Raw genomic sequence first — 27,758 nt, 5'->3', positions numbered from 1 at the left:
GGAGACTATTAATCTAAGTAAAGTAACTCAGGAATGAAAAACCAAACATCGTATGTTCTCACTGACATATGGAAGGTAAGCTTTGAGGACAAAAATGTGTAAGAAGGCTGCAATGGAATTTAGGGACTTGGAGGAAGAGTGGGAAGGGGAAGGGATAAAAGACAACATATATAGTGCAGTGTATACTGCTCAGGTGATGAGTTCATCCGGATCACATACATCAACACTGAAGAACTTATTCATCTAACCAAATACCAATAACTTATGGAATAATAATTTTTTTTTTTTTTTTTTTTTGAGACGGAGTTTCGCTCTTGTTGCCCAGGCTGGAGTGCAATGGCATGATCTCGGCTCACCGCAACCTCCGCCTCCTGTGTTCAGGCAATTCTCCTGCCTCAGCCTCCTGAGTAGCTGGGATTACAGGCACACGCCACCATGCCCAGCTAATTTATAGTATTTTTAGTAGAGACGGGGTTTCACCATGTTGACCAGGATGGTCTCGATCTCTTGACCTCGTGATCCACCCACCTCGGCCTCCCAAAGTGCTGGGATTACAGGCTTGAGCCACCGCGCCTGGCCAATTTTTTTTTTTTTTTTAAGATGGGGTTTCACCATGTTGGTCAGGCTGGTCTTGAACTCCCGACCTCAGGTGATCCACCCACCTTGGCCTCCAAAGTGCTTGGATTACAGGAGTGAGCCACTGTACCCAGCCAAGAATAAATTTTTTTTTTTTTTTTTTTTTTTTTTTTGAGATGGAGTTTCGCTCTTGTTACCCAAGCTGGAGTGCAATAGCGCGATCTCAGCTCACCACAACCTCCGCCTCCTGGGTTCAGGCAATTCTCCTGCCTCAGCCTCCTGAGTAGCTGGGATTACAGGCACGTGCCACCATGCCCAGCTAATTTTTTGTATCTTTAGTAGAAATGGGGTTTCACCATGGTGACCAGGATGGTCTCGATCTCTTGACCTTGTGATCCACCCGCCTCGGCCTCCCAAAGTGCTGGGATTACAGGCTTGAGCCACCGTGCCCGGCCTTTTTTTTTTTTTTTTTGAGATGGAGTTTCACTCTTGTTACCCAGGCTGGAGTGCAATGGCGCAATCTCAGCTCACCGCAACCTCTGCCTCCTGGGTTCAGGCAATTCTCCTGCCTCGGCCTCCTGAGTAGCTGGGATTACAGGCACGTGCCACCATGCCCAGCTAATTTTTTGTATTTTTAGTAGAGACGGGGTTTCACCATGTTGACCAGGATGGTCTCGATCTCTTGACCTCGTGATCCACCCGCCTCGGCCTCCCAAAGTGCTGGGATTACAGGCTTGAGCCACCGCGCCCAGCCAGAATAAAATTTTTTAAAAAATAATTCTTATACTTACAGACCAGCTAACATAATGAATACTTCATAAACTATTACACAGGTCAGGGGTGCTGGCTAATGCCTGTAATCCCAGCACTTTTGGAGGCCAAGGTGGGTGGATCACCTGAGATCAGGAGTTCAAGATCAGCCTGACCAACATGATGAAATGCTGCCTCTTCTAAAAATACAAAAATTAGTTTGGCATGGTCGTGGGCACCTATAATTCCAGCTACTTGAGAGGCCGAGGCAGAATTGCTTGGACGCAAAAGGCAGAGGTTGCAATGAGCCAAGATAGTACCATTGCACTTCAGCCTGGGCAAAACAGCAAGACTCCATATGAAAAAAAAAAAATGTATTAAACAAACAACAAAAAAAGAAAATTATGGGTCTAGCATGAGTACCAGTCATGTTAAAACAGAGAATTTGCATGTGGAGATTATGAACCAAAGCCAAAAAATAATACAGTAATAAATTCAGTATAAAAGCACAGAGCATAAATTTGCTTTAAGCATTTTTGAGACTTTGTTTTCTAGTAAATTAGACACCTTCTTAAAATGATTTGTCTCAATATTGCTTTTTTCTGCTAAAAATAGTTATAAACTTATACTCGGCCGGGCGCGGTGGCTCAAGCCTGTAATCCCAGCACTTTGGGAGGCCGAGGCGGGTGGATCACAAGGTCAAGAGATCGAGACCATCCTGGTCAACATGGTGAAACCCTCTCTCTACTAAAAATACAAAAAATTAGCTGGGCATGGTGGGGCGTGCCTGTAATCCCAGCTACTCAGGAGGCTGAGACAGGAGAATTGCCTGAACCCAGGAGGCGGAGGTTGCGGTGAGCCGAGATCGCGCCATTGCACTCCAGCCTGGGTTACAAGAGTGAAACTGTGTCTCAAAAAAAAAAAAAAAAAAAAAAAAAAAACTTATACTCACACAAACACACTTCATAATTTATTTACACCTAAGGTTTATCTTTAGACTAATAGATGTGTATATTTAACACTATGTAAATCAATAGTAACAGTTCATATTTGCTTGCAGGCAAAGGCCATGTGGTCAAAGAAAAATAAATTTTTAAAAAAGATTTATTCAAGACTCAGAAATGTATAGATTTTATGTTTGAAAATTTAACCTTGTAGTCAGTTACAATTTAATTGTATATTTAAAAATAACTAAAATTGTAGATTTGAATTACTTGTAATACAAAGAATAAATACTAGAGGTAATGGATACATTTCCTCTAATGTGATTATTATATATTGGATGCCTGTATCCAAATATGCCATATATGGCATAAATATATATACATATTATGTATCCACAAAAATTAAGAAAAATAAATTTGAATGTGAAAATAAGAACAAAAAATACACTATAGAAACAATATTCTTTAACTTATGGACAATATAAAGCCACTGGCAAAAAAAAAAAAGATTACTAGAGATATCAGTCCATTATCTTACCAAATAGTGTATTGTTACCATCTTTTACCTACAGCCTGAGTAAGGTGGAATAGGTTAAAGTTAGTAGCATAACACTTCATTGAATTCACAATGGTATGTAACATGTTAAAAATGTTAAATGGAAAAGATCACATATAATTTATAATTTCAACAATATATTGCATATTATTCCATAGAAGTACAACACCCTAACTTAATTTTAACTAAAATCAAAAATGTTATTCTTTAATAATAATGCAGAAAAATATTACCCTCAACATCTACCTCAGGAATCACTCAATATTACAAATTACCCACAGAGCCTCTCTACTTAAATCTTCATCATGCATCTTACATTTTAATCTTTACCATTCCATAGAAAAAAGGTAATAATGCCTATCTAATTAAAAAAAAAAAAACCCTTATATCTTTTATGCAGCAACAATTAGTCACATGCCTTCACATGTCAATATACCAGGAATGATAAAACAACATGAAGCAATTTAAGAGTTTAACTCCATTATTATTCACTTTTTAAAAATCCTGTTAACTCTCCAAAAACTATTGTACTTCTTTTAAAGTTATATACAAATATTTACACAAACTTTAGTTTGTATTATTTTCTATACTCAGTGATTTAGTGTAATGTCTAAAGTTTGAGTGCCCCAGCTATTTCTACTGTGAATTATTCCCTGATATTAAGACTTAATTTTGGATTCAATATCTTTTATATTTACTGCCTCTGCAAAAATACATTTTAGTATGAACTCTTTGGTGTTTTATAGTTTGTAGTTTTTGAAAAAATGTTTTTCCAAATTCATTACACTTGCAGGGTTTTCTTCAATATAAACTAAAGCAAAATAAATACTCTTCTACACTTTAAAGACATATTTTCTGATATACCTTTTGATAGTGATTATACTTTTAATGCTTTTATTTAGTATGAATGCTCTGATTTTGAGTAAGATGTGAGCAGGTATTAATGGCTTTTTAACTGTCTATATTTGTATATTTGTTCTCAAGTATAAATGCTTTCCTGTGCAATAAGTTGTGAGCATTAGTTAGAAGCTTGGCCACATTGTTCACATTGGTAGTTTTCTCCAGAATGAATTATCTTATCTAAAATCAAGTGCGACAATCATTTAAAGGCTTTGCCAAATTTTTTACATTTGTAGGGTTTCTCTTTAATATAAATGGTCTTATGTTTACGAAGAGTTGAGGACCATTTAAATGCTTTGCCGCATTTGTAGGGTTTCTCTCCAGTGTTCATCACTTTATATCTAGTTAGGTTGGAGGAGCATAGCAATGCTTTGACACCTTCTTCACATTTGTACGGTTTCTCTTTAGTATGAATTACCTTACGTTTAGTAATGGTAGGGGACCAGATTAATGTTTTGCCACATTCTTCACATTTGTAAGGTTTCTCTCCAGTATGAATTATCTTATGTATAGTAAAATTTGAGGATTCATTAAAAATTTTGCCACAATCTTCACATTTGTAGAGTTTCTCTACACCATGAATTATTTTATGTATAGTAAGGGTTGAGAGTTGCTTAAAAGCTTTGCCACATTCTATACATTGGTAGGGTTTCTCTCAATATAATTTACCTTATGTGTAGTAAGGGTTGAGGAAAGCTTTGCCACATTCTTCACATTTGTAGGGGTTCTCTCCAGTGTGCATTCTCTTATGTTTTCTTAGGGTTGAAGACCAAATAAATGTTTTGCCACATTCTTTACAACTGTAGTGTTTCTCTCTAGTATGAATTATCTTTTTTTTTTTTTTTTTTTTGAGACAGAGTTTCGCTCTTGTTACCCAGGCTGGAGTGCAATGGCGCGATCTCGGCTCACCACAACCTCCGCCTCCTGGGTTCAGGCAATTCTCCTGCCTCAGCCTCCCGAGTAGCTGGGATTACAGGCACGTGCCACCATGCCCAGCTAATTTTTTGTATTTTTAGTAGAGACGGGGTTTCACTATGTTGACCGGGATGGTCTCGATCTCTCGACCTTGTGATCCACCCGCCTCGGCCTCCCAAAGTGCTGGGATTACAGGCTTGAGCCACCGTGCCCGGCCTAGTATGAATTATCTTATATTCAGTAAGGATTGAGGACCATATAAATGCTTTGCCACATTCTTCACACTTGTAAGGTTTCTTTCTTATATGAATTATCTTATGCTTAGTAAAGGATGAGGATCAGATAAATACTTTGCCACATTCATCGCACTTGTAAGGTTTCTCTTCAGTATCAATTATATGTAGTAAGATTTGAGGATCAATTAAAATCTTTGCCACATTTTCTACATTTGTGGAGTTTCTCTACATCATGAATTATTTTGCATGTAGTAAGGGTCGAGTGTTGCTTAAAAGCTTTGCCACATTCTTCACATTTGCTGAGTTCCTCTCCAGTGTGCATCCTCTTATGTTTAGTTAGGGTCGAAAACTGGCTAAATGCTTTGTCACATTCTTTACATTTGTAGGGTTTGTCTCCAGTATGAATTATCTTATGTGTAGTAAGATGTGAGGACTGGCTAAAAGCTTTGCCACATTCTTCACATTTATAGGGTTTCTCTCCAGTGTGCGTTCTCTTATGTATAGTTAGGGTTGAGGATTGGCTAAATGCTTTGCCACATTCTTCACATTTGTAGGGTTTCTCTCTAGTGTGAATTCTCTTATGTTCAGTAAGGGTTGAGGACCATATAAATGCTTTGCCACATTCTTCACATGTGTAAGGTCTCTCTCCAGTATGAATTATTTTATGTTTCGTAAGATTTGAGGATCGATTAAAAGCTTTGCCACATTCTTCACATTTGTAGAGCTTCTCTCCAGTATGCATCCTCTTATGCTTAGTTAGAGTTGAGAATTGGTTAAAAGCTTTGCCACATTCTTCACATTCGTAGGGTTTCTCTCCAGAATGGATTATCTTATGTGTACTTAGGTGTGAGGATTGGCTAAAAGCTTTGCCACATTCTTCACATCTGTACGGTTTCTCTCCAGTGTGCATCCTCTTATGTTTAATTAGAGTTGTGGACCACCTAAATGCTTTGCCACATTCTTCACATTTGTAGGGTTTCTCTCTAGTATGAATTCTCTTATGTGCAGCAAGAGTTGAGAACCATAAAAACGCTTTCCCACATTCTTCACATTTGTAAGATTTCCCTCTAGTATGAATTCTCTTATGGTTAGTAAGGGATGAGGACCAGATAAATGCTTTGCCACATTCTTCACACTTGTAAGGTTTCTCTCCAGTATGAATTATCTTATGTGTAGTAAGACTTGAGCATCGATGAAAAGCTTTGCCACATTCTTCACATTTGTAGGGTTTTTCTCTAGTATGAATTATCTTCTGTGTAGTAACAGTTGAGGATTGGCTACAAGCTTTGTCACATTCTTCACGTTTCTGGGGTTTATCTCTAGTATGAATTCTCTTATGTGTAGTAAGATTTGATGATCGATTAAAAGCTTTGCCACATTCTTCACACTTGTAAGGTTTCTCTCCAGTATGAATTATCTTATGTGTAGTAAGGTTAAAGGATTGATTAAAAGCTTTGCCACATTCTTCACATTTGTAGGGTTTCTCTCTAGTGTGCATTCTCTTATGTTTAGTCAGGGTTGAGGACAACATAAATGCTTTGCCACATTCTTCACATTTGTAGAGTTTCTTTCCAGTATGAATTATCTTACTGGTAGTAAGATTTGAGGGTCGATTAAAAGCTTTGCAACATTCTTCACACTTGTATGGTTTCTCTCCAGTATGAATTATCTTATGTGTAGTAAGGGCAAAGCATTGATTAAAAGCTTTGCCACAATCTTCACATTTGTAGGGTTTCTCTCCAGTATGAATTATCTTATGTGTAGTAAGGGTTGAGGATTGGCTATAAGTTTTCCCACATTCTTCACATTTATAGGGTTTCTCCCTACTGTGCATCCTCTTATATCTAGTTAGGGTTGAGGATTGGCTACATGCTTTGTCAAATTCTTTACGTTTGTAGGGTTTGTCTCTAGTGTGATTTCTCTTATGTTCAGCAAGGGTTGAGGACCATATAAATGATTTGCTACATTCTTCACATTTGTAAGGTTTCTCTCCAGTATGAATTATCTTATGTGTAGCAAGCCTTGAAGATCGATTAAAAGCTTTGCCACATTCTTTACATTTGTAGGGTTTCTCTCCAGTGTGTATCCTCTTATGTTTAGTTAGGGTTGAGGACCATAAAAATGCTTTGCCACAATCTTCACATTTGTACGGTTTCTGTCTAGTATAAATTCTCTTATGTTCAGTAAGGTTTGAGGTCCATATAAATCCTTTGCCAAATTCTTCACATTTGTATAGTTTCCCTCCAGCATGATTTTTATGTGTAGTAAGGGTTGAAAGTTGCTTCACAGCTTTGCCATCTTCGCATTTGTAGGGTTTCTTTTTAGTATGAATTTTCTTATGATAAGTAAGGTTTGAGAACCAATTAAAGGCTTTTCTACATTCTTTACATTTGTAAAACTTTTCTGTATTATAAATGCTTTTATGCTGAGTTTTATGTGAAAGCATGCAAAATGATTTTACACATATTTTATACTTGAAAGCTTTCTTTCCAGTATGTCTTACCTTATGTCTGTTTGAATTTAAGAATCTATAAAAGACTTTCAAATATTTACCACATTGAAATACTTTTCTTTGGGTAGTTGTGAAACAATGGTTAAGTCCATTATAATTTTCTTTGTGGACCTTATAGTCATCCATACTTTTATAGCTTTTTCTTAACTGTAAATTATCATGTCCACATTTTTTGTGTCTTCTCAGTATTACTTTTTGATAAGAATCTTCCATGCCCTGCTGTAGCCAAAGATCTTGAGCAAAATGAGGACACATACCTGAAAAATAATAATAATTACTCCACTTACTAGACTCACATTAATATAGTTCTAAAATCTTACCTACAAAATTATACAAACTACATAAACAAGATGGCATTGCAAAAGACCATAGGCCCTAATACTTTCATTCACATGTAATTGTAACAAAAACCTACAGACTAAAACACCTGTGGAAAATTTATAAATGAGTTAAGTGTGTGCAGTATCCCAGATAAACATAATGCAAAACCTACATAGAAGGAAAAGAAAAGTCTGTTAAATTTACCCAACACAGCTTTTCCTGCTTCCCACTATAATATAAGGACTTTAGAAGTAAATTCCCAACTCTTGGTTTCTGTTTTTAAAAGAATAAGTAAAATACTAGCACATTCACCATCATTTCTGGGTTTTAAGGGCTTTTCCTGACACTGGTTTCTGTCTCTGATGGCATAAAGTGCTGAAAGAAATGGTGGCATATGTTGGAATGAGAGTTTGAGTCTGCTGAGACCAAGGAAAAATGTTACAGCAGCAGACAGACTGCAGTAAAGGGAGACCACAGAAAGAGAGCAGGTGTAGCAAGTGATTACTGACCCCTACAAAGTAATATGAGTAAACTCTCTTAACTAAAAAACAAACACAAAATTTTAGACAACACATATCCATAAAACATGTTTGAGAAACTCCCATGATCACCAGCCAAGTGTTTTCAGACTATGCCAGTACAAAGCTGCCAATAGGTAAAATTAAGGCAAATTTCTTTCACCAAATTATTCAGTAGATATCATTTGTTATCTGGAATATCAGCCAGGCACGGTGGCTCATGCCTGTAATCCCAGCTACTTGGGAGGCTGAGGCAGAAGAATCATTTGAACCCAGGAACCAGAGGTTGTGGTGAGCCAAGACCCAGCCTGGGCAACAAGAGCTAGACTCCATCTCAAAAAATAAATAAATAAATAAATAAATAAATAAATAAATAAATAAAATCTGTAATACCACTCAGTATTCATCAACCAGGATCTAGTCTACTAACTATAAAGTAGATGCCATTATACAAATAAAATAAGGCAGTCACAAAAAGACAGAGATTGTTTGAGATACATGAAGCAGTTACATTCTTAAAAACAAAGAAGAGAGTGGTGATTGCAAAGTGCCATAAAACAGAAAAAATTGAGACCACGCACGGTAGCTGACACCTGCAATCCCAGCACTTTCAGAGGCCAAGGCAGGTGGATGACTTGAGGTCAGGTGTTTAAAATCTGCCTGGCCAACATGGTGATATGCCATCTCTACTAAAAATGCAAAAATTAGCCAGGCATGATGGTGGGTACCTGTAATCCCAGCTACTCAGGAGGCTGAAGCACAAGAATTACTTGAACCTAGAAGGCGGAGGTTGCAGAGAGCTGAGATCATGCCACTGCACTCCAGCCTAAGTGACACAGTAAGGCTCCATCTCGAAAAAGAAAAAAAAAAAAAGTAGTTGTTTAATATGTATTAAGATTTAGCTTTGCAAAATAAAACCATTTTAGCAATATGTTACATGACAAAGTGAAAATAACTAATATGACTAAACTGAATATTTAAAACTATTTTGTGGTAATTTTTTTGACAGGTAAAAATAAACAATAATACCTAAAAGACATACAGAGTCATAATAGTTTTAATTATATTCAAATCCAAGTGTTTCTCCCACACAAAAATCATATCAATTCACAAGTAAATAGGATGTTGAAATTATAAGAATTTTATGACTACTCATCTATACAAAATTAGAAAACCATTCACAACAAACCTATACAACAAATATACAAGTCATAAAAAGAATACAAGTATAACACTTTCACAGGCAAACAGAGATAATTCTATTAGAAAAATACATATGGCTAATTCATACCTGATTTTGCTCCACATTGCCTTAAATTGTACAAAGCTAAATATTGGCATGTACAATTATAATATATACTAAAAAATCAAAACACAATTAACAGATGTGTGGTGGCATACCCTAAAATATAAAACACAAAAATATAAAATTGCAAAACAAAAAAAAACATAGAATGTAAAACTTATTAGACACCATCAACTAGATCAACATATTCCTTAAGAAAATCTTAGGGCCGGGCGCGGTGGCTCAAGCCTGTAATCCCAGGCACTTTGGGAGGCCGAGGCGGGTGGATCACGAGGTCAAGAGATCGAGACCATCCTGGTCAACATGGTGAAACCCCGTCTCTACTAAAAATACTAAAAATTAGCTGGGCATGGTGGCGGGTGCCTGTAATCCCAGCTACTCAGGAGGCTGAGGCAGGAGAATTGCCTGAACCCAGGAGGCGGAGGTTGCGGTGAGCCGAGATCGCGCCATTGCACTCCAGCCTGGGCAACAAGAGCGAAACTCCGTCTCAAAAATAATAATAATAATAATACAGCAGTTACTTGAAGATAAAAAAAGGTGAGAACCTTCCAAATGTTGATGTAATTTAAAATATTCCTAACCAATAATAATTGATTGAAATTTATTTCAATTCAAAAAGAAGACAAAAATAAAAAATTTCCAAAATAAAAGCTGAGGGTGTTCATCACCCACTAGTAAAGTTCTTTTTTTTTTTTGAGACGGAGTTTCGCTCTTGTTACCCAGGCTGGAGTGCAATGGCGCGATCTTGGCTCACCGCAACCTCCGCCTCCCGGGTTCAGGCAATTCTCCTGTCTCAGCCTCCTGAGTAGTTGGGATTACAGGCATGCGCCACCATGCCCAGCTAATTTTTTGTATTTTTAGTAGAGACGGGGTTTCACCATGTTGATCAGGATGGTCTCGATCTTTTGACCTCGTGATCCAACCGCCTCGGCCTCCCAAAGTGCTGGGATTACAGGCTTGAGCCACCGCGCCCGGCCAGTAAAGTTCTAAAAAAACAAAAAAAATGCTACATGGTGACCAGACACCGTGGTTCATGTCTGTAATCCTAGAGTTTTAGGACGCCAAGGCTGTCAGAACACGAGACCAGGAGTTTAAGATCAGATTGAGACTATGCATATAAAAAAAAGAAATGCTGAAATGAGTCAATTTTGTTTAAAAATAAAATAATCGCGCCATTGTACTCCAGCCTGGGTAACAAGAGCGAAACTCCGTCTCAAAAAAAAAAATGAAAAAAAAAATACAAAAATTAGCTAAGTGCAGTGGTGCGTGGTTGCAATCCCAACTACTCAGGAGGCTCAGGCAGAAGAATCACTTGAACATGGGAGGCAGAGGTTGCAGTGAGCCAAGATTGTGCCACTGAATTCTAGTCTGGGTGACAGGGCAAGACTCTGTCTTAAAATATAAAAACTAAAAGAAATAAAACCCATGTTAATTGTTGGTGGAAAACAGGATACACCCATTATTTTATAATGTTATAAATGTACTTCAAATAATTAGAAATGCAATTATCAAATACAGCAATTCCATTTATGAATCTATATCTAAAATATGCAACATAGAACCTTGATGACATATTTAATACAATGGAATATTATTCAGCCTAAAAAAAACAAACAAAAAAACCTCTTCTCACATTTATTTTACTTTATTTCTTTTTTTTTTTTTTTTTTTAAATACAAAAGTTTATTCTTAAATGTACAACAGCTCCAAGACAACATTTAATTCCAGCTATAGGTGGCAAAGGATGCTATGGCAGGGAATACAGATGTTTAAATACGGATGAAATAAAGGGTCACCATCTCCTCAAGGACAAGGAACAGCTTACTTTTTGCCAGATTTCTTAATTCCACCTGTGGCCAGGGGCCCCTTCCCCGCGGCCTTTGCTTTTAGCTCTTCGAGTTTCTTCTGCTCTTCTTTTTGTTTCTGCTTGAAAGCCTTGTCTTCCTCGTCCATCTCCTTGGCCTGCTTCTTGGGCTGTTTCAGGGGCTTCTTCTTGCCACCTTCCCGGCCGGACATGGCGCCTGCCGCCCCTTTCCCCACTTTATTTCTTTTTGTTGAGACAGAGTTTCGCTCTTGTTACCCAGGCTGGAGTGCAATGGCGCGATCTCGGCTCACCGCAATCTCCGCCTCCTGGGTTCAGGCAATTCTCCTGCCTCAGCCTCCTGAGTAGCTGGGATTACAGGCACGTGCCACCATGCCCAGCTGATTTTTTTTTTGTATTTTTAGTAGAAACGGGGTTTCACCATGTTGACCAGGATGGTCTCGATCTCTTGACCTCATGATCCACCCGCCTCGGCCTCCCAAAGTGCTGGGATTACAGGCTTGAGCCACCGCGCCCGGCCCTCTTGTCACATTTAAAGGTACACTTTGATAATGTCAAAGTGTATCTGTAAATGAAATGATAAATGTCATGATTTCAGTTATATCAGCTACATAATAAAATAGTCACTCTTATAAAAACAGAAAGTGAAAGGGCATTTGTCAAGGCCTGAAGAGAGCATAAAACGAGTTAATGTTATTTAATGGATATTGGGTTTTAGTTTAACAAGATGTAAAATGTCTTGAAGTCTTTTGCATAAAAGTGTAAATACAATCAACATGCCTAAAATATACAGTTTTGCGTGTGTGTTTTTGGTTTTGGTTTTTTTTTTTTTTTTTTTGAGACGGAGTTTCGCCCTTGTTACCCAGGCTGGAGTGCAATGGCGCGATCTCGGCTCACCGCAACCTCCGCCTCCTGGGCTCAGGCAATTCTCCTGCCTCAGCCTCCTGAGTAGCTGGGATTACAGGAACGTGCCACCATGCCCAGCTAATTTTTTGCACTTTTAGTAGAGACGGGGTTTCACCATGTTGACCAGGATGGTCTCGATCTCTCGACCTCGTGATCCACCCGCCTCGGCCTCCCAAAGTGCTGGGATTACAGGCTTGAGCCACCGCGCCTGGCGGTTTTGGTTTTTTTGAGACAGGTATAATTATAATCGGGCTGGGGGCAGTGGCTCACGCCAATAATACCAGCACTTTGGGAGGCCAAGGCGGGTAGATCACTAGGTCAAGAGATCGAGACCATTCTGGTCAACATGGTGAAACCCCGTCTCTACAAAAAATATATATGTATATAATTATAATTGTGCCACCGCACTCAAGTGTTACCCACACTTGACACAATTATAGCTCACTGCAGCCTCACACTCATCTCTCAAGTAGCTGGGACCACAGGTGCACACCACCATGCCTGGCCATTTCTTAGAAAAAATGTTTGTAGAGACGGTGTCTCCATATTTTGCCCAGGCTGGTCTCAAACTTTTGGTCTCAAGCAATCCTGCTATTCTGGCCTCTCAAAATCCTGATTCTACAGATATGACCCAGCATCATGTCTGCTCCTGACATGTACATCTACATAGGTGTAAGAAGGTGAATTATATGTGTTTTCATAACAATTATTTTTTGAAAAACAAAGAAATACAACATTATAGATCTTTTTAAAAATTACTTTCAAAGCACAAAGGTGTTTTTTTAACACCAAAAAAACACATATTCATCATTAAACACATGGTGAAAATAATACAATTTTCAAGGCCACTCAGTTAGACAAGATAAAACCAACACTGAAAATGAGCTAAGAGGCCAGGCACAGTCGCTCATACCTATAATCCCAGCAATCTGGGGAATCAAGATGGGCAGATGACCTGAGGTCCAGAGTTCGAGACAAGCCTCACAAGCATGGCAAAATGTCTACTAAAAGAAAACTACAGGCCGGGCGCGGTGGCTCAAGCCTGTAATCCCAGCACTTTGGGAGGCCGAGGCGGGTGGATCACGAGGTCGAGAGATGGAGGCCATCCTGGTCAACATGGTGAAACCCCGTCTCTACTAAAAATACAAAAAACTAGCTGGGCGTGGTGGCGCGTGCCTGTAATCCCAGCTACTTAGGAGGCTGAGGCAGGAGAATTGCCTGAGCCCGGGAGGCGGAGGTTGCGGTGAGCCGAGATCGCGCCATTGCACTCCAGCCTGGGTAACAAGAGCGAAACTCCGTCTCAAAAAAAAAAAAAAGAAAAAAAAGAAAACTACAGGGCCAGGCACGGTGGCTCACACCTGTAATTCCAGCACTTTGGGAGGTGAAGGTGGGTGGATCATGAGGTCAGGAGATCAAGACCATCCTGGCCAACATGGTGAAACCCCATCTCTACTAAAAATATACACACAAAAAATTAGCTGGGCGTGGTGGCACATGCCTATAGTCTCAGCTACTCTGGAGGCTGAGGCAGAGAATTGCTTCAACCCCGGAGACAGAGATTGCAGTAAGCTGAGATCAAGCCACTGCACTACAGCCTGGGTGACTTTGCAAGACTCCATTCCAAAAAAAAAAAAAAAACAAAACCTGCAAAATTAGCCAAGCATGATGGCACGTGCCTGTAATCCCAGCTATTTGGGAGGCTGAGGCTGGAGAATCACTTGAACCAGGGAGGCAGAGGTTAGAGTGAGCAAAGATCATGCATTGCACTCTAGCCTCATCAACAAGAGCAAAACTACGTCTCAAAAAAAAAAGAAAGAAAAAGAGGAGGAAGTAGAGGAGAAAATGAGCTAAGAAAGAATATATACAAGATAAGCTGTAATCAAAATTAGTGTCATATTTGTAAATATAAACACATAGATATAATCTAATTGTGATAAACCATATGGCTCATTTATCTTTTAATTAAACCCCACACTGACTTAAAGTATACAAGCAGAATTGCAAATTGTCTAAAATGATAATTCATAAGTAAAATCAAAAACACAATAAACTGATGTTAAGAACTAAAAAAAAAAAACACTAATATAGAACTGCAAGACCATAATCAAAGAAATCTTTACTCATAAAATCTCGTTGACAACATTAATGTACATTAACAAATCATTTGTGTAGTAACTGTAATGTCTGACTATAACTGTGCATTCATGAAAGGCAGGCATTTTAAATTACTGGTATCTATTGTATGGCAATAAAATTTCAGGGAACATGTAATACAATCATAAATAGGAGCTGCTAATGACAAACTTTTAATAGATATTAATTTAGAAGAAACGTGTCAATTTTTTTTTTTTTTTTTTTTTGAGACAGAGTTTTGCTCTTGTTACCCAGGGTGGAGTGCAGTGGCGCGATCTCAGCTCACTTCTACCTCCGCCTCCTGGGTTCAAGCAATTCTCCTGCCTCAGCCTCCCAAGTAGCTGGGACTACAGGCGTGTGTCACCATGCCCAGCTAATTTTTTTGTATTTTTAGTAGAGACAGGGTTTCACCATGTTGATCAGGATGGTCTCAATCTCTTCACCTCGTGATCCATCCACCTCAGCCTCCCAAAGTGCTGGGAATATAGGCATGAGCCGCCGCGCCCAGCCGAAATGTGTCAATTTTTATGTTTTGAGTATACGCTATTTTATCACAAAATAAAACTACTGTAATCCAAGTTTAGCATTAAAGAATGGTCTTAAATTGCTAAATTATGCATATATTTAGCAGAATATGGTTAGACTCACATATAAAACAAATATTTGAGGAGTACACTATGTTATTATTTAGATCTAGGCTGACAAAAGTGGTTGAAAATTCTGTGATTCCTTTTTGCCTGCCTGCATACGAATTATATAATTTAATTCAGGCACAATATGTAAATTCTAGTATAATGCCCTAAATGTCTGAATCTAAAATTACAGACAAATTTGAAGTAGAAAATAAAAAGTAAAATTTATATGGAGAGTGACATTAATACGATTAAAAAAAAACAAAGGTGCCCTATTTGCTTAATCCCTGACAGCAAGATAATTTGTAGGCCATTCCAGACAAAAATGCCTTTATGAAAGAAGCAGGCATCATGGTTCACACCTGTAAATACAGCCACATGGTACATTAAAGTTGGACAATTGCTTCTGGTCAAAACCTGCCTGGGTTATGCAGCAAGACCCCATCACAAGATCCAGGAAGGGAGTTGTGAAACTCTGCTAAAGCCCAAGATTGAAGGTAATCCTCTTTAGACTAAGGCAGGCCCTCATTCAGGTGGCAAACTACAGGACTACTGTTTTCGGCTACAGACAAGAAAATGTTCCACCTAGCCGGGCGCGGTCGCTCAAGCCTGTAATCCCAGCACTTTGGGAGGCCGAGGCGGGTGGATCACGAGGTCAAGAGATCGAGACCATCCTGATCAACATGGTGAAACCCCGTCTCTACTAAAATACAAAAAATTAGCTGGGCATGGTGGCACGTGCCTGTAATCCCAGCTAGTCAGGAGGCTGAGGCAGGAGAATTGCCTGAACCCAGGAGGTGGAGGTTGCGGTGAGCCGAGATCGCGCCATTGCACTCCAGCCTGGGTAACAAGAGCGAAACTCCGTCTCAAAAAAAAAAAAAAGAAAATGTTCCACCTAACTTGGTTCCACTGAGAATTCTGAACTTACTCCTTCACCAAAAATAAATTTTCAAATATTTTATTCCTATTGAAAGAATAAGTATTGTAAAACTGCCATATTATCCAAAGTAATCTATAGATTCATTAAACTCCCTATGAGAATTTCAGTGATTTTTTTTTCACAGTAATCAAAAATACAATCTTTTTTTTTTTTTTTTTGAGACGGAGTTTCGCTCTTGTTACCCAGGCTGGAGTGCAATGGCGCGATCTCGGCTCACCGCAACCTCCACCTCCTGGGTGCAGGCAATTCTCCTGCCTCAGCCTCCTGACTAGCTGGGATTACAGGCACGCGCCACCACGCCCAGCTAATTTTTTGTATTTTTAGTAGAGACGGGGTTTCACCATGTTGACCAGGATGGTCTCGATCTCTTGACCTCGTGATCCACCTGCCTCGGCCTCCCAAAGTGCTGGGATTACAGGCTTGAGCCACCGCGCCCGGCTCAAAAATACAATCTTAAAAGGTACTTGAAACTACAATAAACTTTGAATAGCCAAAGCAATCTTGAGGAAAAAGAACAAAGCAGAAGGACATCATACTTTATGATTACAAACTATATTTCAAGACTACAATAATGAAAACAGGATAAAATGTGCAGAAAAATAAACAACAAAAAACCAATAGAACGGAAACGACTACTCTCATGCGTTTTAGACATGATGCAAAAAGAGAACTTAAAGACAGTCTAACATAGAGTATCTCAAAATTGTACAGCCGTCAGTCCATAAAAACAAGAAAAAAGAAGTCAGATTGTCCACTCTTTTGTATGCCATGAACAGTGCTTTGGCTGTCACTGTAAACTTGAAGGAAGGTCACTGAAGGGAAAGTAGAATTCTTTAACATTTTATAAGCATAAGCAGAAGATGCCCCTATGTGACAGTATAACTTTAAAAGGATTTCAGGCTTCCCACAAACTATTTACTCAGGAACACAGCTTCCCAAATCACTTTAAAGACTGGCTTTCTTGACTTTAGACCTCTCATCCATTTCGTCTGTGTTCACTCTCACCTACCTGGGGGTTCATCCACCACTGCATGTCGCTTCGTCTTCCAGGGCTCTTTTTCTTTCTCCAGACAGGCGATCAGGTCTGGCTTAGAGACAGCAATACCTGTTTTATTAAAAATAACTAACATGAATCTTGCTCATGTTCTCCAATTACCAACTTAGTAATGTGCTCAGTAAAGAGGATACAACAGAATATTCTTTTTTTTTTTTTTGAGACAGAGTTTCCCTCTCGTTACCCAGGCTGGAGTGCAATGGCGCGATCTCGGCTCACCGCAACCTCCGCCTCCTGGGTTCAGGCAATTCTCCTGCCTCAGCCTCTTGAGTAGCTGGGATTATAGGCACGCACCACCATGCCCAGCCAATTTTTTGTATTTTTAGTAGAGACGGGGTTTCACCATGTTGACCAGGTTGGTCTCGATCTCTCGAGCTCGTGATCCACCCGCCTCGGCCTCCCAAAGTGCTGGGATTACAGGCTTGAGCCACCGCGCCCGGCCACAACAGAATATTCTAATAAATTTATCCCAATGTACTTATAACAGAAATGTTTAAATATTTAGAACATATTTTAATTTTGTAGGATCTTAATTTTACTGCCTGGTACTAATGAATCATAAACTGGTGATGGCAATTTGATTTTACAGTATGAATTACAATATTTTATGCCACTAAACTTCTGAAATTACCACTAATCTGAAGTAAAGTACACAGATCAGCTCAGAAATGTAAAAGTTCAGATCAAGATAAAACATTTTGAAATTATTTTCTAAACAAACAAATCCGCAGAAAACACTGTACCAAAAAAATGAAACCTTTAGTTTATATTAGAAATTTTGTATTAAAGTTATCCTCACCCAGGAAGGCCAGGTTTCTGTAGTTCTCTAACATCACATTTCTATATAAATTCTGCTGACCAGTGTCCAGGCATTGCCACTCCTCCAGAGAGAACTCTATGGCCACATCCATAAATGTCAACGGTCCCTGAAAAACACACATAAACACACATATTTACAAAGTGGCTCTTGGCAGAATTTTTTATTTTACTCAAGGTGAAATGAGAAAATGAATAGAATTAGTTCTGACTTATAAGAGTGGTTGAAATTGGCCAGCGCGGTGGCTCACGCCTATAATCCCAGCACTTTGGGAGGCCGAGGTGGGTGGATCACGAGGTCAAGAGATCGAGACCATCCTTGTCAACACGGTGAAACCCTGTCTCTACTAAAAATATAAAAATCAGCTGGGCATGGTGGTGCACGCCTGTAGCCCAGTTACTCGGGAGGCTGAGGCAGGAGAATTGCTTGAACCCAGGAGACAGAGGTTGCGGTGAGCCGAGATTGCGCCATTGCACTCCAGCCTGGGTAACAAGAGTGAAACTCCGTCTCAAAAAAAAAAAAAAAGTGGTTGAAATTATCTAATGAAATAACACACAAACGTTTTGTAACATATTCTCTAACTCTCAGAAAAGAGAGTAGCATAATATTCACAACATCAGTGCAGATATGATACTGGTCTAAATGATAAATCATAAAATGGAAGGCATAAACACTAACATGTACGCTTTTAGTGCTATATTTACATCATACAGAATGAGTTGTGTATATTTTTTCAGATAAAAAAGACATAGTTGTTTATATTTTTCAGACAAAATAGACATGTTGAGTTAGAAGGTGCCACTCAAATTTTAATGTGTACAATAAACTGAACATCTTGTAAATGCAGAGCATTTTTTCAGGAGATACAAAATAAAGTCTGAGTTACTGATTTCTTCTGACAAGCTCACCAGTAATGCCAATGTTTTGGCCCCAAAAGACTATTTTGTCAAACATCCAGTAAGTGGAAGAGCCTGCGTTTTCCTCAGTTTTTCTGGACTGCAAACAAAGATGAAAGCTTTCATTTATCAAATAAAGATAAACTCAAAGAAAACGTTTAAAAAAGTGTGTGTGTAGGGGGGGCCAGCTGCCAGATTAAATGTGATGGCTTATGCACATCATCTGCATAAAGATACTTAATGATGAAGAGAAAAATAACTCCATAGTGGAAAAATCTGTAAGAGAGCGTATTAAGTGAGTTATTAACATCAACTGTACTAGGACAATTTTTGATAGTGTACTAATGCTCCTAGAAGAACACAGCATCACTACTGATCTATTGCCCCCATTAAAGTAAATTAGTCTAAATTTAATCAGAGGAAAACATCAGTTTTGTGGAAAGTTCAAGACAGATATCTTCCATGGCCGGGCGCGGTGGCTCACGCCTGTAATCCCAGCACTTTGGGAGGCAGAGGCAGGTGGATCATGAGGTCAAGAGATCGAGACCATCCTGGTCAACATGGTGAAACCCCGTCTCTACTAAAAACACAAAAAATTAGCTGGGCATGGTGGCGTGTGCCTGTAATCCCAGCTACACAGGAGGCTGAGGCAGAATTGCCTGAACCCAGGAGGCGGAGGTTGCGGTGAGAGGAGACGGCGCCATTGCACTCCAGCCTGGGTAACAAGAGTGAAACTCCGTCTCAAAGAAAAAAAAAATAAATAAAAAGTTATCTTCCATGTGCTACACTTGTTTTTCTTTTTCCTTTGCTTTTTTATTTTTATTTTAAACAGGATTTTACTTTTTTTTTTTTTTTTTTTAAGATGGGGTTTCACCATATCGGCCAGGATGGTCTCTTTCTCCTGACTTCGTGATCCGCCCGCCTAGGCCTCCCAAAGTGCTGGGATTACAGGCGTGGCCACCGCGCCCAGCCGGATTTTACTCTTGTAGCCTAGACTGAAGTACAATAGGGTGATCCCGGCTCACTGCAACCTCCAACTCCTGGGTTCAAGTGATTCTCTTGCCTAGGCCTCTCGAGTAGCTGGGATTATAGGTGCCCACCTCCATGCCCAAATAATTTTTGTATTTTTAGTAGTGACAGGATTTCACCATGTTTGCCAGGCTGGTCTCAAATGCAGGACTTCAGGTGATCCACCCACCTCGGCCTCCCAAAGTGCTGGGATTACAGGCGTGGGCCACCATGCCCGGCCGTTCTACACTTTTTAACAGTGAATTTATGTAATTTTTTTTTTAGCACCCTAATAAGTAGGTTATCTCCTGATAATTTTTCGGAACTTTCTGTGTAATAAATGCCATCCTCTTTAAATGAGCATTTTCTTAATCATGTAATGCAGAGAGATAATAAAGAAAACAGATTGAACCTCAACATTATATCTTCTCCATCTTTACTAAGAAACCCAGGTTTTCCCCATAGAAATAGAGTATCCACACCTTTCCATGTTCAGCAGCCACAAAGAGAAAATTTTTAATACTGCAGATCACAAATTCATGGTGAGAATTCTGCATGGCATATAAGGAGCCAAGATGTAGAGAAGGCTCTGGTATACAGAAAAATATTTTTTGGAGATTCTTCAGTATCATAAGCATTTTTAAAAGCAGTTAGGACCAACTCATATGGGAGAAAAAAGCACAAGTATAGAAGCAAAGATTCACCAGTACTAAATGCATGGCATTCCACAAGGCAGAGTGGACACAGCTCTTGATCTGAGATATGTTTAGCTGAAGAAATGCCATTTCTTTTCTTTCTCCTCCTCCAGAATTCTTTCTCAGATGATATTTTCAGGACTAATTACACCTGCATCTTGAAAATATGCCTTTAAAAATTTGAGCACCGGCCAGGCATGGTGGCTCACGCCTGTAATCCAAGCAGTTTAGGGCCAAGGCAGGCGGATCACCTGAGGTTGGGAGTTCAAGACCAGCCTCACCAACATGGTGAAACCCCATCTTTATTAAAATAAATAAATTAATTTAAAAAAATAAAAATTTGAGCACCATGTGTTTACCTGTTACCACCACACCCAAAGGCAGAAAGGCCTAAGACAGAAAAACTCTGCCCATTTGTGTCCTTTATAACAGAAAAGATGCAGGGACAATGAGCTGCTCCACAGAAATAAAAATATAAGCTTCTCTTTTTTTGTCCTCAGGTACCCTCCCCTGCTACAGACATCGGCAATTTCTGCTACAGTAATAGAAATATTGGCCACACTGTCCTGTCCTCACCAAACCCAAACAGAAGAGGTTCCTGGACCACCCTTTAGTGCAAAGGCAGAACTGAACTCTCATGAATGTATCTTGAACTCCTCATATTTGATTCTGGCACCTTAGTCACCTGAGGCACTTAATTAAAACAAATAGCTGCTTTCACCAAAAACATTAAACAGAGACTGTGAAAAGGGCACGAGAGAATCTGCAAACTGACCATATTATTCTAATTAGAAGCCTGGGCTTGTAACCACTTACCTAAGCACTGACACTCAAGCTTGAAATGAGCATATATATAAATCACTTGGTAAACTTAGCCCCACTCCATGTAATGTGATTCTGTAGGTTTGGAAAGGGTCTGTAAATGGGTGTTCTAAACAACTTCCCCATCAGTGCTAATGTCACTTTTTCTGGGCTGATTATTGGCATTAGTTAGAATAATGAGACACAGACAAAGTCCCTGACACTCGGCACTCTTGTCACAACACAAATACTTCTGATACAAACGAATACATCCACTCTCTATCTTAAAGTATTATATTATTTGCTGGCTCTTTCAAGTTTACAAAGAAAACAGAAAATAGCAATTTCTGAGTAACTTGCCATTTGGAAAACAACATGTGCACATGTACTAATGCAATGTTTATTAAGCAGGTACTATGTGCGCGATAGGATGCTACAGAGCACTCTGATAACCCATTGTTTGATTTAATTCTAATAACACCCTATAAGTTGATACTAAGTTTTAAATAATTCCACGAATTTAGAATAAAAACACAGTATTTTTATGTTTTCTTCTGTTTGTCACTGACTTCTTTGAAATGCATAGAATAAACTCTAAATATAGACAGATGAGGATACAGATAGAGTTCAATGTAATTTAGATAAATTTATATTGTATTATATTTACTGTTTTGTGAATCAACTACTCTATCTGCAGAAATGAAAAACAGGTTGCTAAATGGAACATCTCTGCAAACACTGGTTTTAATAAAAAATTAAGACACTATTCTACATATTTTACATTTTCCCTTTATCTGCTTTTGAGTTTTAGAAAATTGTGTGTACCAACTCTAAAAAGGCAACAGGATTCATCACCCAAAAGTCTTGCTATCCGCTAGTTAGTTCTGTGAAGCAAAACTCCAGGGTAGAGCCAGACCTAAGTGAGGCCTTCAAAATGAGTGAATCTGAACAGGACTGGGGCAGGCTGATGTAAAATTCTATTCTTTATGCACTGGGGAGTACTTTTAGTTCTGTTTCTTTTTCTTTTCTTTTCTTTTTTTTTTTTTATAATAGAGACGGGGTTTTATCATGTTGGTCAAGCTGGTCTTGAACTCCTAACCTCAGGTGATCCACCTGCCTCCACCTCCCAAAGGGCTGGGATTACAGGCTTGAGCCACCACAGCCAGCCTTCTGTTTCTTTTTTCAAGCTTATCAAAAAAAATTATTAAATTTCAGAGCTTGTATAATTTTAATCTTTTTTAGCCCCTCTGCCCTCTCAATTTTATATCACATACTAATAAACAATTTTTTAAATCCCTTAAGGTTTTATAGAATAATTGTTTTAGAAGTATTTTTAGCAAGGCATAAAAAATACAAATAGGCCAGGTGAGGTGGCTAACACTTGTATTCCCAGCACTTTGGGAGACCAAGGTGGGCAAATCACGAGGTCAGGAGTTTGAAACCAGCCTGGCCAACATAGTGAAATCCCATCTTTAGTAAAAATACAAAAATTAGCCAGGTGTGTGGCATGCATCTGTATTCCTAGCTACTCAGTAGTCCCAGGTAGGAGAATCCCTTAAACCTGGGAGCTGGAGGTTGCAGTGAGCCAAGACCATGCCATGGCACTCTAAGCCTGGGCGACAGAGTGACACTTTGTCTCAAAAAACAACAACAATAACTCTTTTGTTTATTAATAGTCATTCAGGTGTAGGTTTTCAGAAATCACAACAATATAAAGAAAAAGACCCAAATAAAACCCATACATTTGCACACATTTATTGTACCCACCATGTGATACATAACTAAACCAGTTATTAAGTTGCTATTCTAGACTAAAAGTTCTTGCATGGTAGGGACTATGACTGTCTATTTTTCTAATGACTACATGAAATGGAAGCAATTAGTTTATCTGTTTGAGTCTCCAGAAGTCCTCCTTGTTTTTCACCCAACTACCAGGGAACGGAAGAAACTCTCATCTGGGTACCAAGCAAAGACATCTGTTGTATGAGGGAAGGAACAAACACAGGATGACTCATTTGTTTTACACTAAGACAGAAGCAAAATTAATCACTCTTGTCAGCCTGACACAATTCTGTTCTGGAGATTCTCAAAAGACTAAAAGACGCATAGGTGATTGTGAGAGCATTTCCAGGGACCCTGGGCTGGATGGTGGTCCAATACTAAGGCAGCAAGAGAGACTCAGGTTGATTCTAAGAAGAACATGGAACTACCGGGCTGGGCACGGTGGCTCACACCTACAAATCCCAGCACTTTGGGAGGCCAAGGTGGGTGGATCACGAGGTCAAGAGATTGAGATCATCCTGGTCAACATGGTGAAACCCCGTCTCTACTAAAAATATGAAAATTAGCTGGGCATGGTGGCACGTGCCTGTAGTCCCAGCTACTCAGGAGGCTGAGGCAGGAGAATTGCTTGAACCCAGGAAGTGGAGGTTGCGGTGAGCCGAGATCGCACCATTGCACTCCAGCCTGGATAACAAGAGCGAAACTCCGTTCAAAAAAAAAAAAATGGAACTACCCTGGTGGAGCTCCAGACCCTGGATCACCTTCCTGATTAGCTAGCTTTTGGTTATGTAGAAGGAGAAAAATACTCTACTCTAATATCACATTTTACACGTAGGTGTAGTTGTGCTCAGAGCTCTGAGTACTTTGTGGTCTTGATTTCTCCCTTGTAAGATGCTTGTTTACACTTAGAGTTCTACCATCAGATTCTATTTACACCTGAAGCCTCTCACATAACTGTAGCAGGTGAATAAACAAGATGTGAAAAGGTCAAAGAGCCACACTCTCTAAGGAGGGATCTCAAATGCCTATGTTGACATCTCACAATGCAGAAAATGCCTCCTGTTGGTTTTCTGTACATTCTCAATCTAAAGTCTAGCTCTGTGTTATAAATTCCATCTAGATAAAATCAACATTACTCTGCATTTTTGGCTGTTACAGTGAGTACAATCAAACAAGAAATCTACAAATACAGGCTGCACTAGAAAATTCTCAATAATATTTTACCTAAAAAAAAAGCTAATACAACATGAATATAACTGGACAGTTTATTTGGGCTAAGCTTAAGTACTGTAACTTGAGAAGACATATTCAAGATGCCTGGAATCTACACATTGATTAGCAGCAGTTAGAAGTGGATTTGTAAAGGGAAAAACAAAAAGAGAGAGAGAGAGCGAGAGCGAGAGAGGGCTCATACAAACTTGTTTGTGAGAAATTCTTATTTAAATAAATAATTTTAAATTATAGATTGATTGTACATTAAGGTTAAGGGTAGAGAACATAGCGTTCAGTGTGACATTATTAGTTTAACGTATACCTACTTGTGGCAATAGTGAACAGTTTCAAGACATGAACACATAGTTCAAAGAAGGGAGAAAGACATAATTGTGCTCTTACTTTAACGTCTCTCTGAGTTTCATAAGTAAAAAGACTTGCATTCCTCAAACGAAAATTTTTATTCTTCAAATTTCAAGACCTAGATTTAGAATTTAGAGCCGTAGATTTAGGTCCCAGATGGGTGGAGTAGCAGTAGGTGTTACCTGTAATTGTGAGCATTTTAGTGAGAGGAGTAGAGATTCTCATGTCCCCCTGACTACTCAGTGTACATGTGTTACTCTGGGCAACACATGTGGATTGTGCTCCATGGTCTCTAAATCAGTTTTAGGTCTATGCAAGAGTCATTAAAAGAAGTAAAATGGGCCGGGCGTGGTGGCTCACGCCGGTAATCCCAGCACTTTGGGAGGCCAAGACGTGTGGATCACGAGGTCGAGAGATCAAGACCATCCTGGTCAACAAGGTGAAACCCCGTCTCTACTAAAAATACAAAAAAATAGCTGGGCATGGTGGCACGTGCCTGTAATCCCAGCTACTCCAGAGGTTGAGACAGGAGAATTGCCTGAACCCAGGAGGCGGAGGTTGTGGTGAGCCGAGATTGCGCCATTGCACTCTAGCCTGGGTAAAAAGAACGAAACTCCGTCTCAAAAAAAAAAAAAAAAAAAAGAAGTAAAATGATTAATATCTGCCCTATAAAGTTTGTAGAAATCTGGTCTACCCACTCTAGAAGTGACTGTAGAGGGCTATAGATACCAAATAGGCAGAGACACAATTCTGCCTGCATATTTAGGTGACAGCATGCATTTTACAGCATAACTGTAGTTGACTGGAAGCCTGAGAGGGAATGACATCCTAGAGTAAACCTTGGTTGGCACATTATGTGTTTATATTATGTCTGGTAATTCTACAGTGTTTGGAAAATATAATTTTTAAGAAATTCTCCGGCTGGGTGCGGTGGCTCAAGCCTGTAATCCCAGCACTTTGGGAGGCCGAGGCGGGTGGATCACGAGGTCAAGAGATCGAGACCATCCTGGGTCAACATGGTGAAACCCCGTCTCTACTAAAAATACAAAAAATTAGCTGGGCATGGTGGTGTGTGTCTGTAACCCCAGCTACTCAGGAGGCTGAGGCAAGAGAATTGCCTGAGCCCAGGAGGCGGAGGTTGCGGTGAGCCGAGATCGCGCCATTGCACTCCAGCCTGGGTAACGAGCGAAACTCCGTCTCAAAAAAAAAAAAAAAAAATTAAGAAACTAGACTGGGTATGGTGGCTCATGCCTGTAATCCCACAACTTTGGGACACCGAGGTAGGTGGATCACCTAATGTCATCAGGAGTTCAAGACCAGCCTGGCCAACATGGTGAAACCTTGTTTTAAAAATAATAATTTAAAAAAATGGTCAGGTGCTGTGCCTCACGCCTGTAATCCCAGCTTTTAGGGAGGCAGAGGCGGGAGGATAGCTTGCGCCTAGGAGTTCGAGACCTGCCTGGGTGATATAGCGAGACCCCGTTCTCCACAAATAAATAAATAAATAAATAAATAAAATTGGCCAGGTGTAGTGGTGGGTGCCTGTAGTCCCAGCTACTATAGAGGCTGAGGCAAAAGAATCACTTGAACCAGAGAAGTGGAGATTGCAGTGAGCCAAGATCACACCACTGCACTCCAGGCTGGGAAAAAGAGTGAGACTCTTGTCTCCAAAAAAAAAAAAAAAAAGTAAATAAATAAAAATAAAACACCACATAACTATACCTACCCAATTACCGAATTTTATTTTCTTTATCATGAAACTTATAAAAATCTTTCCTTCAAGCTCTTTCCATGGACGACAAATTACAAACAGCAGTTAGGTGTTCTACAATTTTTGAATCACTCTTTGATTAATTTTTAAAATATTTTCACAGTGATGCCGATAAATTTTTTTTTTTTTTTTTTTTTTGAGACGTAGTTTCGCTCTTGTTACCCAGGCTGGAGTGCAATGGCGCGATCTCGGCTCACTGCAACCTCCGCCTCCTGGGTTCAGGCAATTCTCCTGCCTCAGCCTCCTGAGTAGCTGGGGTTACAGGCATGCGCCACCATGCCCAGCTAGTTTTTTGTATTTTTAGTAGAGACAGGGTTTCACCATGTTGACCAGGATGGTCTCGATCTCTCGACCTCGTGATCCACCCGCCTCGGCCTCCCAAAGTGCTGGGATTACAGGCTTGAGCCACCGTGCCCGGCCAAATTTTTAATAGAATAAAAGAGGGCCTGGGAACCCCACTGACCAAAGCTCTTCCCATTCATGAACCCGCTCCCAGAGTCAGGATTCTCCCCTGAAAACCCTCCCAGGTTCCCCACACAATCTGGGAGAGACGCGGCATTTAGGGTGCAGAGACGTCCAAAGAGAGCTCTAGGACAAGGCACAGTCACTGAGCAGGGAAGGGAGGACGCTCGGGGCGGCTGTCAGTGCAGCCGCCATCTTATAACTGAAGAGGGCTTAAAGCCGAGCTGGACAAGGAGAACTCGGGACGCAGATTGCGGAGCTGACTGCAGGGAGGCCAGAGTCTTGCCACAGCCACTTCCCACCAGATCCAACCAACCCCCTCCCCTCTCTCGGGATATCCAGCACCCTCACCATTTCTAGGCTTCCAGGAGATCCTGGCATCTTAGCTGCGGATCTCCAAATACCTGCGGATCACAGGGTCACAGAGAATGGGTCTCTAAAAGCAGAAGACAGAAGAGTGAAGAGGAGACCTTGCGCTCCCGCTGCAGCCAAAGGCCCCGCCACATCCCGGAAACCGCCCTGTCCGCTCAACCTGTGTGTCTGATTGGACAGTTCCCAGCCCAATGTCCCTGATTGGATAACGTTAAAGACCCCGCCTACTCAGCCCGGAGTGACAGAAGATGTGATCACACGCGGGGCTGAATGAAGAAAGAGCGACAGCCTAAGCTGCAGGCTTTTCATGCAGGGCTTCCTCCCTGAGCTGAGCCAGGCCCACGCCAGAGCATGGAAAACTTCTTTTTGCGTTCTGTTTTTTAATGTATTAAATATATTAACAAAAATATTTTATGTATATTAATAATACGTAAAATTTTTGTTCAAGAGAAAATCAACTTTTACTTTAGTAATGATGTATTCTCAATATTAAAGCTAATTTGATAAAACATTAAACATTTCCATCAGTTGGGCGCGGGGGTTCACGCCTGTAATCCC

General features: G+C 39.9%; 3 protein-coding genes across 5 annotated transcripts; all 3 read right to left on the bottom strand.

Annotated features, from left to right (window-relative positions):
- Nucleotides 1-3,925: 3,925 nt before the first annotated feature.
- On the bottom strand, nt 3,926-4,696 carry LOC141581111 (uncharacterized; the record flags this gene model as incomplete). Its single annotated transcript, XM_074385522.1, is given in 1 exon segment — nt 3,926-4,696. A coding segment is annotated over 1 exon segment (771 nt), but the record flags the coding sequence as incomplete, so codon positions are not given.
- On the bottom strand, nt 4,694-27,322 carry LOC101045353 (zinc finger protein 273-like). 3 transcript variants are annotated; one of them, XR_012513681.1, is made up of 5 exons: nt 27,180-27,322; nt 17,821-17,947; nt 16,977-17,072; nt 8,957-9,078; nt 7,586-7,646 (listed from the first exon to the last, which is right to left on the bottom strand). XR_012513681.1 is itself a non-coding variant. In XM_074385635.1 (4 exons), exons 1-4 carry the CDS (start codon nt 27,207-27,209, stop codon nt 5,059-5,061), a joined length of 2,841 nt encoding a protein of 946 aa, XP_074241736.1. In that variant the 5' UTR covers nt 27,210-27,316; the 3' UTR covers nt 4,694-5,058. The 3 variants fall into 3 exon arrangements, 2 of the variants coding, with proteins under 2 accessions (XP_074241736.1, XP_074241737.1); XM_074385635.1 differs by lacking the exon at nt 8,957-9,078 and having other exon boundaries at nt 4,694-7,646; nt 27,180-27,316; XM_074385636.1 differs by lacking the exons at nt 7,586-7,646; nt 8,957-9,078 and adding an exon at nt 16,227-16,779.
- Nucleotides 11,185-11,599, bottom strand: LOC120362649 (translation machinery-associated protein 7). The gene has a single exon (XM_039465485.2). It carries the CDS (start codon nt 11,548-11,550, stop codon nt 11,356-11,358), a length of 195 nt encoding a protein of 64 aa, XP_039321419.1. The 5' UTR covers nt 11,551-11,599; the 3' UTR covers nt 11,185-11,355.
- Nucleotides 27,323-27,758: the final 436 nt, after the last annotated feature.

This window comes from Saimiri boliviensis, chromosome 14 (assembly GCF_048565385.1).
Source record: "Saimiri boliviensis isolate mSaiBol1 chromosome 14, mSaiBol1.pri, whole genome shotgun sequence".
NCBI lineage: Eukaryota > Metazoa > Chordata > Mammalia > Primates > Cebidae > Saimiri > Saimiri boliviensis.
This window is presented reverse-complemented; position numbering and strand designations above follow the sequence as displayed.